The sequence below is a fragment of the Microtus oregoni genome, unplaced genomic scaffold (assembly GCF_018167655.1).
Source record: "Microtus oregoni isolate MIOR12 unplaced genomic scaffold, Mior012 000042F_ref0000377, whole genome shotgun sequence".
Lineage (NCBI taxonomy): Eukaryota > Metazoa > Chordata > Mammalia > Rodentia > Cricetidae > Microtus > Microtus oregoni.
Window position 1 is genome coordinate 6,048,320 of NW_024543209.1, and position 14,585 is coordinate 6,062,904.

The 14,585-nt window shown below is 42.1% G+C and overlaps 1 protein-coding gene across 4 annotated transcripts in view; it reads right to left on the reverse strand.

The window, feature by feature from the left end:
• Positions 1-2,107: 2,107 nt before the first annotated feature.
• The window catches only part of Hivep1 (HIVEP zinc finger 1), a 138,082-nt gene continuing 125,604 nt past the window's right edge, over positions 2,108-14,585 (reverse strand). For all 4 annotated transcript variants that reach the window (XM_041632624.1, XM_041632621.1, XM_041632622.1 and 1 more), the window contains 2 exons: positions 5,167-5,672; positions 2,108-3,750 (listed from right to left, as the gene is read on the reverse strand). In XM_041632624.1, the coding sequence (XP_041488558.1) occupies positions 2,626-3,750; positions 5,167-5,672 (1,631 nt within the window). In that variant the 3' untranslated portion in view covers positions 2,108-2,625. The remainder of the gene's footprint in view (positions 3,751-5,166; positions 5,673-14,585) is intronic.

Consider the following 14,585-nt stretch of genomic DNA (forward strand, 5'->3'; position numbering starts at 1 on the left):
TCATAATGTAAATATTTTTGGAGACAGGTTTGCCAAGACTTGTGACCCACAAACTGAGAGCCACCGACCGAGGCTTACTATATGCCCTGCAAATGCTCTACCACTGAGTTACAGCTCATTTTTACCAATAATTTAATAATTAAATAAAGAGATTAGATGTCATTGCATCTTAGTTTTCTCCTAATCTGGGTCTTGCAGGAAGTAAAAAAAGGACAGAAGTCTAACGCAGTGTCACCTGCTCTGTGGATGGAATTATTTGCAAATCATTCATATCTGAAAATATCTAGAGGAAAGAGCTTCCTTGGGAAGATAACTGGAGAAACCACTCAAAATGAACTATTCCCTCACATATTTTGTGCGTGTAATTATTTCAAATACAAGGACTTAGGTTTTAGAAATATGTTCTATCTGGCTAAGATGATCCTCAGCTAGGATGGAATTACATCCTGATAAATTGCCACAAGTTGGAAGCATTTTGAACCAAATATGCAGTTATTGCACCCACCCACCCATCTGGGCAGTCTAGGTCAGCAACACAGCATACTCCATTACTGTTGTTCACCTTTGGGATTGCAAGGCTGGCTGGACACTGGAGTCCCTGGTGCTGCCTAGCATGCAGCTAATCACTGGCCAGCACTTTGAGAATGCATCTTTTTTGCCTTATAGTAATTAGAAAACCTTAATTTGAATGATGGTGACTAACTGCATTAGGAAAATACTTGAAAAGCCACATTGAAATATGAAAGTCATTAGTATTAATTGTATGTGCAAAATAGGTTGAATCTTGAAACACCTGAAGTACAAAATAATATTAAGTTACCCCAGATCGTTATTAAATTTCCAAAAAACATTGAGTATAAAACAACATTTAATCCATGGTTAAATGTAGGAATCCTCCAAATTAATGATATCTATTTAATGCATTTGAAAACCTCAGTGCTAAAATTAGCAAGCAGGACTTTTGAGTTTAGAGAACTCATAGACCCATCTACAGTGTCCTTATTGGGGGCAGTGTTGCTTACATGTTACTTTAAAATGCTAGGCAAAAGGAGAATTCAATGTCATGACAAGAAGGGAAAACAAGGACTGTAAGAGATCGGGTAATAGAACTTGGTTTCAACTAGGCCGTGAGAGCAAGGGAACTTCCATAGTTGAATTTTCTAGGATTCTTTTCAAAATGAAGTTTGCACTATTTGTGGAAATTTAACGATTGAAGCAAAAATGTACTGCCATAAGGAAAAAAAAAAAACAGTACCATAGATCCGGAGTTTGCTTGTCAATTGGAGTGCAGGTTGGAAAACCTAATTATAAGCCAGATAGGTGGGGCTCCAGGTGCCATTTCCAGAGCCACAGAAATGATCTTCGGAGTGACTAGCAGGGTGTTTCCAAAGTTCTTGCATATTCCCCTCTAACAGTCTCACTGACTTCATGAAGAGAACAATTAAACCTGTGATACACTGCCTGAAAGTTGTGCTAAAATTCAAGTCCCAAATTAAAATATGTTCCACACACCTAGCACCTGCAGTCCTTGGAAAACAAGGCAAAGAGCTGCAGTGAGAACTGTGCTATCCCACCGCCAGGCATCTCCCTATATGACTGAGTGGAATTTCTCAGGATAGGAGCAATCATTCCTAGAGTTACTTAAATTAGAGGTCTAGGTTCTTCTTACCGATGACTCTTGGGTCCTTTAGGGTTTGGTGGTAGACAGAACTCTCCACATAAAAGCACATCTGAAAGAATCAGGAGCCCATGGCTAAGAACATAGGGTTAAAGCCTGGAAGGGAGCTTTGTGGATCTCAGGACTGTTTTTCGCTTAATTTACATTTTCCAGAGTTTTCCAAGGCCACATTTAAGGTCAGTATGCCCGTTTTAGACATTTATAGACAATGTTAAGAATTCAGTCTTCTAACAAGTAGACAGCTACTAAACTACTTCTGACAATTAGAAAAACATTGTCTTTAGTCCCAACTGTTGGACTCTAGCCAGTTTCCCAGGGAAAGAGACCACTGAAGCCTTGTTTCTCAGAACTAAGGACCATTTGTGGAAGGCACACGTCTTGAAGCTACTTTCCCAGAGAGGTTTAAAGACAGCACGACCACAGCACCACTAAAGTTAGTAAACAGTATTTTACTGGGACAGTTCATAACACAGAAACTCTGTCTGAAGTGTACAGTTTACTGTCACACACAATGACAGATCCATTTGCAGAGACTAATATGGATACAATAAATATGGGGTTTACATACTAATTTATACACAGAAACTGCCCCACAGCCATAAAAATTTATATTTAACAGTACAACATATAATTTAATCATCTGATTTATTTGACAGGTTTCTACTAAACACAACTACCTGGTTTTCATATACATATATAACATATTTGTATGTATATAGATAGTCAACGATCTGTACAGATTCTAAACATAAACTCCTAAAAGGCACAATTGTCTATACAACATGTACAAAAATGGCTGGAGTTGACACAAAACACAATTATTGGTCAAAAGTTCATGATTGCACAAAGATTAGTCATGAGTTTATGTCAGAAAAAAATGTGCTTTAAGGAAAGGAGGGTTTTCAAAAAAAACCTGTTATTAAAAAAAATCAATAAAAAATAAACCACTAGGTTGCTATGACAAGCCTGTCCTCGTCATCATCGCTGCTCACGTCGCTGAAGTGCACAATGGGTTGCCTGTGGGGCACCGGGGGCCTGGGAGCTGGTCTGTCTGTGGGGAGCGATGCAGGGCCTGAAGTTGCTATCTTTTGTAAAGCTTCCGGTGTGGGTGCTGGCTGCGCCTGCGCAGAGGAACGCCCGGGCAACACGTGACTCACGGAGGCCACCTTCTTGGTGTCCATTTTGCTTGGGGCCTCAGGCCTTGCGTGGTCGGCTGAGGGTCTGGGCACTGTTTTGGGGGTTTCCTGAGGGCCTTCGGGTGAGCCCTGGGGCGGCTCGGCGCTGTGTCCCTGGCCTGTGGGCGTCTGCAGCTCCTGAGCTTTGCTGTTGGAAGCAGCAGTCTCGGGGGTTCCCGCGGTGCCCACAGCCACCGGGCTGACCGAGGGGATCAGGGTGGGCAAGGCAATGTTGAGGATCTGGAGACCTGGGATGTGCGCCTGTGGGGCGGGGCTGCTCTGTACAGGCGCATTCGCCAGAACCTGGAGCCCCACTGCGTTGAGGGCCAGGCCTGGCTGGTGCACCTGCGGGCCCACGGTGGCGTTGGCCAGGCCCACGATGTTGACGGTTTCCATACCCAGGGATGTGAGTGACTGCAAGGCTGGGTGACTCAGGTTCTGCAGGCCTGGTACGTGGATTTGGCCGATGGGAATACATGGCACCACACTGCTCAATTCAGCCACTCCAGTGGGGCGATTAGCAGTGCCAGAAACTTCGGTGATGGTAGTCCCGGGGGTACCCATGGTTCTGTGAAGAACGCTCACAGCAGGGATGGTAAGTTGCATTGGTCCGGCCTGAATGGGTACAAAAGTGGAGTATGTGAGGCCGGTAGGCACCACATGGATACCTCCAACGGGAACCATGTTGTACGGGGTCCTGGATTGCTGTTGGGAATGCAAGGGGAGGTGGCTGAACAGATGTGTCTGAGGGGAAGGCAAGCCTGGAGGCGGCTGCAAGGTTATTTGCGGCTTCCGTTCTTGGCTGTCAGGGTGAGGTGAAAAGGAGGGAGGAATCCGGGCTGCAGGCTGAGGGTTGAGCTGGGCCACAGCAGGAGACAGTCTTAGAGATGACGAATCCTGAAAGACAAGAGACAATGAGCCATGATAGCTGCGCCTCCTTCATCAAAGCAGAGTTCTAGTGTTCAGTATGTTCTTTTCAATGAGGTAAGATTATATGTTTGTATTTTATAATTGTTGGCTTCCTGAAAATTATTTTTAATATAAAAATCTTCATTTTTAATTCTTTCCTACTTCATACCAGAAAAAAAAAATTGTATTTTGTAATTTGCAAACCAGTTTTCTGGGTGTCATCACTTTATACTGACAGATGAGCATGGTTATATGTTTATGTTGGTGCTATTTTTCTGGCAACACCAGCACCACTTTAGAGACTAGGAAGTGCTGAGAAATTGCCATATTGGTTGGCTGTGAGCACCAACTCAGCTGGGAAAAAATTAACCGAGAAATTATTCACTCATGAAATGAAGAGCTGCTATTAAGACAAAGGTCTGCGGTTGTTCATTTATTTGCTCACTGATTCGGAAGTTGATAAAACATCTACTGAAGACTGAATATTTCGGCACTGGTAGTCATGTGGAAGATGCTGAGATACAGGCAGTTAGAACACAATGGTAGGGAGGGATAAATCTTGCCTGTCCCCCCTTCCACCCATGCATTTTCTCTAATACTACCTTTTTCTTGATAATACATACATGCATTTGCATATATACATATATATAATTTAATTTCTGTATTAAACTGACAGATTAAATTAGTTTAGGCTAGAATGTAAAATTACAAGCTTTTATTTTTCTCTAGTGGGAAACATCTTTTCCCATTAAGAAATAAAGCCTATTGCCTTATTTAACACATAGGAGAGGGACGAGAACTGTGAGGCAAAGAGAATTATTTGTTGGGTAGGAGGCAGCCGTGGGGAAGCATGCAGCACACTTTCTCTACTGGAGCTAGGTTCCGGCCTGAGCTTTCTTCTTCAAGGAAACTTTCCCAAGCTCTCCCAGCAGTCTGCTCATCCAAACAACATGAATGCTTGAGTTATTTTTGTGTGAGGTTAATTTTGCATTGAAGTCTACTAGATCTTTTGTTGACGGGAGCAAACAAAGCACAAAATCTAGATAGATGCTGAACACACACCATATCCACACTAGTGGAAAAACTAGTCAACCACTTAAGTTGCAGAATGTGAGTTTACAACTGGTACATACATATTTTATTGTGATTTTTAAAAATCAAATAATAAAGGATTATTTTCAAAGGAGGCATCACAGGCTATGGATACAATGTGTGAATTTTTTGTCAGATACTTAACAGGAGTTTAATAGATATAAATGAATTCTGTCATTGGCTATAACAACAAAAAGGTAGATACTCATATGGTCATGGATAAATTTTTTAATCTATTAGGTTTAATCTATTAGGCCTTCCTAATAGAATAAGAGAAAACAAAAAAACCAAATACCACCAATGCTCATCTACCTGTATTGAAGCAACAGTCTTAGCAGCTGTAGGACTTCTCAGAATATCAGATTCAGGGTAATCCACAGACATCTGATGGCCAGGAGACCTGGGGGGAACTTCTGGGGACCTGGAAGTGTCTACATGAGGAACTACTTCATGCTCATCTTTTGCAGTATTCTGCCTGACCTTTGATGGTAAGTCTGTTCTGTTGGAGTCAATCTGTACTGTGCTCAGAACAGTCATCTTGGTGAGTAACGCTCTAGGTAGAATGTCCATAGGGTCTGTGTGTACCCCTGAGAAGCAACTGGGAACTTTAAGGTCTTCCTCTACACTCCCGGGATCCTGAAGGCCACTTCTGGACGGAAGATGCTGTGGGCTGGCTGTGACGGAAGGTGCTGCTGAGAGCCCAGACTCTGCCTGGCTGTCGTCATCATCCTCTTCATTGTCATTATCATCCTCGTCTGGGCCGTCAGAGTCTTCAAGATCATATCCAGACCGCTCATAACTGAATCTCTGCTTTTCATCTAATATGACAAACAAGAGGGTTTGTTATAGTGTGCTCCACAATCACACAAACACGATGTTTTCACTTTTACAAGCTTGGCAACACTGAAGCATGTAGAAGACGGGGCTACCCAGAGCACACGCCAGAGGACTGACAAGAAGCAGCCAGTCTAGTAGCAGGGACTCAGGGAAGGACATCAGAGTAAGGGCCATGGTTGGGGTAGCAGGGAGGCACAAGAAATGAGGCTTCAAAGAGAATGGACAAGCAGAGTGTGAGAGGTATTGGAGAAAATAAAGCCTCAAAAATTAAATATAAAAAGATCAACTGTTCATAAGCTTTTTTTCTATTTTCTTGTTTTGTCCAAAGGAAACTCCATTTCCCCAAATTCCCAAAGGCAGAAAGGACAAATGGCTGTCTGTACTGCCCATTAGCATACCATAGCAAGCTGGTCTCTAGACTCCCTTGCTATCACAGGCTTGCTTCCTGTGTCCTAAACTTTAGCTCATGGGCTTCCCCCCTCCACTCATGATCTTTACTCTATTGCTATTTTCAATGTTCTCAGTCTGTCTTCTTCTTGCCCCCCCCCTTCTTGCTATCTTTCTCTGTGTCCTCCCAACCCCCACTCCTCTGCTTTGCTTCTGCTTCCCTTGTGGCCAGGTCCAGTCAGTTCAATCTGCCAATTTCTCTCTCTGCTCTAGATTCCTGCAGCTGCCTCTGACTTTTTCCTCAGATCTATAATAAAAACCTCCCCCTTAACCATCGGGTGGTCATGTCATCCGTATATATGCTTGTATCCTCCTCTTATTAAAAAATAAAATTCCATCACACTTTGATGGTACTTGAATTGTTAGTAAAACAGTTTAAATTTGAACTATATTGGAAACATGTTTTAATTGATTTCTTAGTAATAATGCTTAATAAACTACCATCACCTCCTTTTATTAAAAATAAATACTTAAAATAAAATACCATCACACTTTGATGGTATTTGAATTGTTAATAAAATAAATTTTAACTGTATTGAAAACGTTTAAAACGATTTCTTAGTAATAATGCTCATATTTAAAGCCCATGCCCGTGTGTGTGTCTGTGTGTGTGTGTCATATATCACCCATGTAGGTACACGTGAGAGCCAAAGGGTGGCATAGTGGCTTCCTTAATCACTTCTCCATGTTGTGTTTTTTGAGACAGGGTCTTTCACTGAACCTGAACTTTCTTCAGCTAGACTGGCTTGCTGGTGACTCTGGAAGATCAGCCTATGTCTATTTCCCGCACCGTGGTTAGAGCGCTATGCTGCTATGCTTGGCTTTTTCATGATGCTGGGGGCCTGAGCTCCAGTCCTCGTGCTTGTGTAGCGAGCACTTTAATCACTGAGGCATCACTGCAATCCCTCCCCCTTTTTTTTTCAGAATTTACTGATATGTCTTCTTATTTCTATGACTTGACCCATTTCTTACAAAAAGAATATTATCTAAAAATACTATCATTAATACCAACCACTTTTCAAGAACTATTAGAGATGATTCAAATGATAGTGTTAAAATTCTCATGCATTCGTGTGAAACTTGGTTTTAAAAAATCACTATTTAAAATCTTGCAAAGTAAAAAGATAACATTTAAGGGAGGGATGGGAAAACTCTACACTATTTCTTGGTCACTATCCCACACGGGTGTTAGACCATATATGGTTTAGTTGTATGTGATATACTCCAAAATTTTTTTTATTAAACTGTGACACTGGTTTTGATTTTGGATTGCAGTCAAAAAATAAAAATTAAACAGAGGGTGCCAGAAATAGTAGGTTTTATCCTATGCATGATTCTGAATAGTGGGATAAGATTGTGCCCAGATTGCCCTGTCTTGCCTGGAACAGCCCTTTGTCCAGCACTCAACAAAGACCTGCCTGCTAACCACTGAGTAGCTTGTCGGCTTGGTAATGGGATGTGTCAAGTACTGTCAGGTGGAGTGCTGTGCCACTGCCACGGCTAACACTGGATAAACAACACCCACATCATCTCACTTCTTCTCAGCCCCAGGGCTTTGAACGCATCATTCTGCCACAGGAAGAGGCATGTTGGTGTAACTGTTCTAGGCTATGCATTATGGCTGCTGATTCTTTACTGTGCCCATGTAAACATGAAGTACTGGCTCAGGTTGCAGTTATTCACTGGTTCCTCGATAGTGTTACCCCGGCAAAAGGAGCCCACCCTTAATTTTTGAAAAACAGAAAAAAAAATGCAAACAGAGAAATACGCAGTAGATATTTTTACCAACCTTCCCAAGCATTCATTTATTCTAGTATTCTTTCTGCATGGCAAAAAAAAATTCTTACAAAAATAAATTCTTAATAGAAAAGTCTTATAGGAACTATGCACCAAAGCATTGGAGGGTGATTTCTAAGGGATGGAAAAGACTAAAATGTTTATTATCATAGATGTGTGTTATTTTTACAATTAAAGTAGTTAAAGATAAAATATGCAAAGATTTCTTCTTTGTTTTCAAAGTTCTACTACTATGTAGTAAAATAACAGAACAACATTAATTAGTTGAATCCCACTCAGGGTCCATGTTAGAATGAGTAATTTCTGGATACATTCCTGGAAACTCTGGGTGCCTCAGAAAATGGGGAAACAGAAAAGACAAAAAGGAACTGGATATCCTGAAGAGGCTGCTGAAGAGGAAAGTTTCATCCCATGCTGACTTTCTGCAAAGTCTAGCTTGGCTGAATCCTGCTCTACCCTGAAATTACTGCTTTGTAAAAACAAAAGTAGGGGTTACTTTACATGTATAACTTTCCCCCTACTCAGCCAAGAACTGTAATTTAAGACAATAGCCCAAATCTAAGGCAAGACAGTGTCTGCAAGGAAGCAGACAACAAGAGTGTTACCTGGGATAAAGGTAACAGAATACTGGGCAGGGGAGTTCATCAAAAATGGTTGACAGAATCCAAGTTGTTTCCAGTCAGGTGTCTGTTAAGACTGTTAACAGCTCTGGGGTTCTTTAGGTACCTATACCATGAAGCCCATCTAGACACTCAGTGGTGGGTATTCAATTTAGCCCCAAGATGGGAGAGAAGCAGCAGCCTCAGGAGTGGCGAAGAACTTCACCTGGACCCTTCTCCCCTCTCTCCACTGTAGAAACAAAAGTCTGATCTAGTGAGGTAAAACACGCGAGCACTGATGACCTCAGATGCTGGTGATGTTCACTGCAATGGGGAAAGAAACAGGAGGAAACTGAACTTTCCTCTCTGTGGGAAGAACAAGACTATTGCCCAGCCTGGGGAGGGGTAGAGAAGCTAAGCAACTAGAGCCCAGGAAGCCAAAAACATGGTGCACGTAAGGAACCCAGTGAGAACAGAAATATGCACTATCTTCTGTTTCTGCATCCAGTGCTAAGTCAGCTCTCAGGAAGGCCCAGAGCAGAGACCAATTCTGACTTGCATCCCCAAAGGAAGACCGTCAACTGAAATACTGAACAGACACCATTCTTGCAAACCAACCCCCATGCAAAGCACACGGTATCTTTAGATGAACAAGAAAGCTCTAGGCAATGATGACAGACAGCAGCCAGAGTTACTCCCAGGCAATCTTGTGTCTGCTTGACACTGACGACACAGCCAGAAGAGCATGTCCATTCCAAGCATGAAAATGACTTACACAACTTTAGCATGTAATATAAGATGTCCATCTTGGAACATAAAATTACAAGGCTATGATTGCAAATCTCTCATTGGGGCACAGAGGAGAACCTCCAAACCTAGTCCACCTATGCTAGAGCTGAAACAATATGGCCAACTGTAGCTGATGCTGATTACAGAGACCCCTGACTTCTCACTGTGCATAGAAGAAGTCAAAAATGAAGGAAACAGAAAAAGCAAAGATAAATACGGGGCAGAACGAAACAGGAAGTTTCAGTGTGTATACAAACGGTGTGTGTGTGTGTGTGTGTGTGTACACCGACATGCACACATCTATTGCCTAATTAAACCTTATGATGGAGGCACGAAGAGGTGGCAGTAGGTAGCAATGAGTGCACCAGCCCGTAACTAGGTCTTGGTTCCTCCAGCAAAAGGAACCAGGGGTTCTAAGAGAAATGCATGGCATGACTCTGGAGCTAGAACTTCTTGGGCGTGGGTCCTAAAGAAAGGAACTACTTAGAAAAGATGATCAGTTTGGATCAGACCTGAAGGGCTCTTCCTTTCTAGGGCCAATGCTGGAACCTGAGTGAGACACTGATCTAGCTACAGGGCCTGGGGATGACTGGATGAATGAAGTGGACTCTGAGTCCACAGACACAAGCAGATAGATGACGATAGTAACTCCATAGAAAGTTCGGTTAATAACGCCACAGTGATGCCACTGACAAGGTCAGCATTCGCTGGACAGGGGATGCAGGGTGTCAAAGTCCTCCACAGGGGTTCAGTACTTCTGAAGGGAAGGCAGTTAAACTTTCAGCGCAGAGTCCTAGCGGATGCCACCTTAAACCTGTATAACTTAAGGTCAACTTCAGTGTCCAAATGTGCTATGGTCAAGGAGGCTAGAACACAAGAAAGACTGGGTAAAGAATGTTCATGAGAGTTTTACAATTTCCCATATAATAGAAAAATATTTTTAAAAAAAGCTAACAAAAAAAAACTGTCATTGCTTCTAGGTCTTGATTTTGGCTCATAAACCTGACTAGATCCTCTAGACCTGCACGGTCACATCAAGACTTGTCTGGGAAGCATGTTGCCACTGTTTACTAGAAGTCAATTCTTAAAATGAAGTCTAACTCTTCTATTGATTAATTTCGAGGCACTGAAAATCTTGGTCCCTGCCCTAACTTAGATATATGCTCCTTGGAGTTCTTACCCAACTGTACATGTAAAAGCAGCGTGGCCCCACTCTTGCTCCAACCATCTATACTAGTAGAGAACCTGGCTTTTAGCACTAAATACAAGCAACACCACCTGATCATAATTAAAACAAGCACTAATTAAGGGTTAGAGCAGGTGAAAAATGCAGTTAATGAGTTTTATTGTTGCACTACTGCTCACAAGTGTCAGACTCGAGATTCAATCCTCGCTGTCTGTGCTAAATACTTCTATTCAGCCACATTTAAAACTGACTACAGGATGATCCGAAAGGTCAACGATAGATTATAGTCATTAAGCTAGCTTATTAAAGATACACACAAGCTCCTTGTTTATAGAGAGAGACATGAAAAGCCTCATATAATTATTTGATTATGCATAGCAGACTATATGAAACACAGTCTCCAAGGAGAATGTAAACTAATAATTGAACCTAATTTCATAATAATGCTACATATTCCTAACTATCAAAGTTTAAGAGTGAGTTGCCAGGATTTGTTGTAACTGCAGGATGGCTGCTCTGGCTGGTCTCCCTAGACAGAGCCAAAGAACGAAATGTAGAGAGAACCTAAGGAGACAGCATGCTTTTCTTATAGCTCTCGTCCCAGGGTTCAGAGAGAAGGGCATTTCTGTCTCAGAATCAGTGTCTGGAATTTCCCAAAGGGAAAGACCACTGTCAATGTTTTGGAAATCTACAAATGAAGACTGGATCGTCGCCTATTTGTCCAACAAGGCCAGTATTTTGAAATAAAATAAAACAAAACAATATGGTGAGCAGCATAGCTGAGCAGAAGGTACAGGTTCCTGGAGACATCTGAACAAAGGCTCACAAAAATAATCCCACCCCAAGTCCAGCTTGCTTGGAACTGGGGTTATTTCCAGGATATATATGGGCGGCTATAACACTAAGAAGAGTCATCCCAACCCCAACAACTGTTCACCTCCCAGATATCCTTGCGTGGGAGAAGGGCCTCGTATATGGCAGCTGAACCTTATAAGCTCTCCACAGTTCAACCAGGAAGGTCAGTGGGCCCAGTCTTGTCTCATACAGATAACCACACCTGCTCTGCTGTCACATTCTGATGAAGCTTCACAGCAGGACCCTAAACAGCCCGGTAAGCTCCTGGAGAAGCCTGGTGGCACTGACTCAGAGGTTGTGTCCACAGAAGTGGCGCTGGTTGTTGTTTTTTTTTTTTTAATTTAAAATGTTTTGAAATTTTTTATGTACATGAGTGTTTTGCCTACACTGTGTATGTATACTGTGTGAATGCAGTGCTGATGAGGGGCCAGAAGAAGCCTTAGTACTTCCCTGAAACTGGATTTACAGAGGGCTGTGCGCCATCGTGTGGGTACTGTGAATCAAACCTGGATCCCCTGCAAGAGCAGTGTTCTTAACTGCTGAGCCATTTTTCTAGCCCTGTTTGTGGCTTTTATCAGAGCCAGAGAAGATGTCATAGACTTGACCACTTCTCCAAAAAACCTCACCAAGTATGAATTTATGAAACTGTTTGGGCTACTTAACATAGTAACTATGACAGCATTCTCAGGACCTTGGTTACTAGGGCCTGGCAACTCTGGTCACTACCACATTTCGCTCACTGCCTATTCTTACAAAGGTTTTGTGGGGACACAGCCAGGCTTGTTTGTATGCTACAGTACAACTGGAGTTTGCTAATGGTGACAGATAACAGAGACTATAGTCAGGCATGCCTGAAATATGTGCTACCTGGCTCTTTACAGAAAAAGGCTGCTGGTGTCCAGTTGATTGTATCATATTACCAAGTCAAAATCAAGCCACCATGCTATGACAGTTAACAGATAACCCCCCTTATGCATACAGCTGTAAAGCATCAAAGCCAGCATGCAAACCCCAGTCTCCTGTTGCTATTCCAACATGATACACTGTCTTCTTTTTATCATATTGCAGCTATTCCTCATTTTGGTGTGTACAACATAGGCTAATACCCCAGGAAGATAAATGCTATACTTTAGCCTTCTATAGCCATTAGAGGCTGTAGAAAACACATAGGACACCCACATTTGCTTAACAAACTCATAAATAAATGGCTCTTTAAAAAGCTCCATGCAATTTGTTCCTTTAGAACATTCTTCATTCATTGTAAATGTTTCTGACACGACACAATTTTAGATCACAAAACTATTCTTTCTTGCACGTGCAATCTAACTTCAGAGGGGAAAGGTAATTTTCAAAGTAGCAATGTCTTTTTCTCCAAAAGGAATGCTCTCATAGGCTGGCAACAAGACTTTCCTGGAAGTGTTTGGAAAACAACCTTCTCCCCAAGCCTGCTCAGATGAGCCATAATCTGCCCCCATTGCTGCCAGACAGTGACACCTGCTGGAAGAGCTGGAGCCAGAGCCAGCAACAGCCCGAAAGACAGGGCCCCCTCCCCAACTCTGTTGTTACTAGAGCTAGTCTAGTTTTGTTTTCCTCCTGGGTTAGGAAATACTGGGTTGAAAGCCAAACAACAGCAACCAGGGGAACAGTTTTGTACAGCTTGTGAATAATAGTTCTATTTAAATTATGAAAACAACTTATATGAACACAGCAGGCCAGACTGCAGATCTGTTAGCTTTCGGCAATAAACCAAAAGACCACCCTTGCTGTGTTGTTCATAAATAATTGCTATCAACACTGCATTAAGTATACATCTTAAGGGCCATTATGGTTACTTATCCTACAAAGAAACTTTTCTTAAAAGCAATGGATGTTTGTATAAGAATTCCAGTGCTGGCAGTCTATAGGCCTCGTTTAGAAGGAAAATGTTGCTAGTACTTTTATAAAATTCACTACTTGTTTCTAAGGGTAAACATGATACAGGCTTTCAGAGCTGTGGTCTGAATCATTATCTCATGCATATAGGTCAGTACTTAAAATTCCATTGAAAAGCATGGTTCTCCCTGCACTTGCCCTTTGAGGCTGTTGTCCCTGTGGTGGCAGCTGAGGGCACACATTAACATTCCTTGTGTTGAAGTCTAGCACTCTGTTGATGAAAACATTCTTTGGATCAAAGGCTGAAAAGCAAATTGCTGGTGGCCCCATTTCTAACACAAAGGTGCAAACTAAGACCTATTCCTTACGACTCTCAAAACACAAAGGCAAAATTCCCGAGGCTATATAATTTTATATGTCAAGAATATAGGAATGTGCAGTATGAGGGCTTGAAAGGACCCAACTTTTCATAAGCATATACTATAATTACAGCTTACATTGCTAATTTTAAGCTAAGTGGAAACAATTTCTAAATTTCAAATGTCCAAATTAAAATGGCTGGTGTACAAAAATGTATATTCAACTCTGCTTGATTCGCCATCCTTGAGTTTGCTCCACTGATAATGTGATTATGGATTCATATAACAGAGGAAGAAAGAGGAAGCCAGGAAGTTCACTCTTGCTAAGGCAGATAGAGTCATGAAGCTCAGAATCTCTGGCCTGCCTCACCCCATGTCACCGAGACCTTCATGAATGCTGTCAATGGAGAATGTGCATAAGAAAAATTATCAACTGATACCTTGGGCAGTGCCACAGGCACAAGAGAACACAGCTGTAGGATCCACAGAACACTCAGATAGTAATGCCTTCAAGACAGTGAAGCTCAGTTGGGAGAAATGTAAAGGAAAAACCTTCAGTGAAACCTGCCCAGGGCCCAGAGAGCATGTGCTGCTCTTGCAGAGGACCAGAATTCAAGTCACAGCACCCACGTTAAGCAGCTTTCCTGTACTCTAGCGCCAAGGGATCCAGTGTCTTTTCTAGCCTCAAGGGCATTGCAAGCACATGCACAAACCTACAATCAGACAAACATGCATACCCATAATCTAAAAAAATGAAAAGTAAATCTCAACAACAAACAAAATAAGGCAACTGTAAAGGAATAACTCAATGGAAGCGTACTTATAAACCTAAAGTTTTCCCAGAGAGCTGTGCAGATGACCAAGAGATTACCAAATGGTGATGGTGCTTAAACAATGAAGAGCAGAAACCATGCAGGTGCATCCTAGTGTCTAACACATCCTCATTCAGTGAAGAAAAGCTCAGACATCTCTTCGTAATAATTATTTATG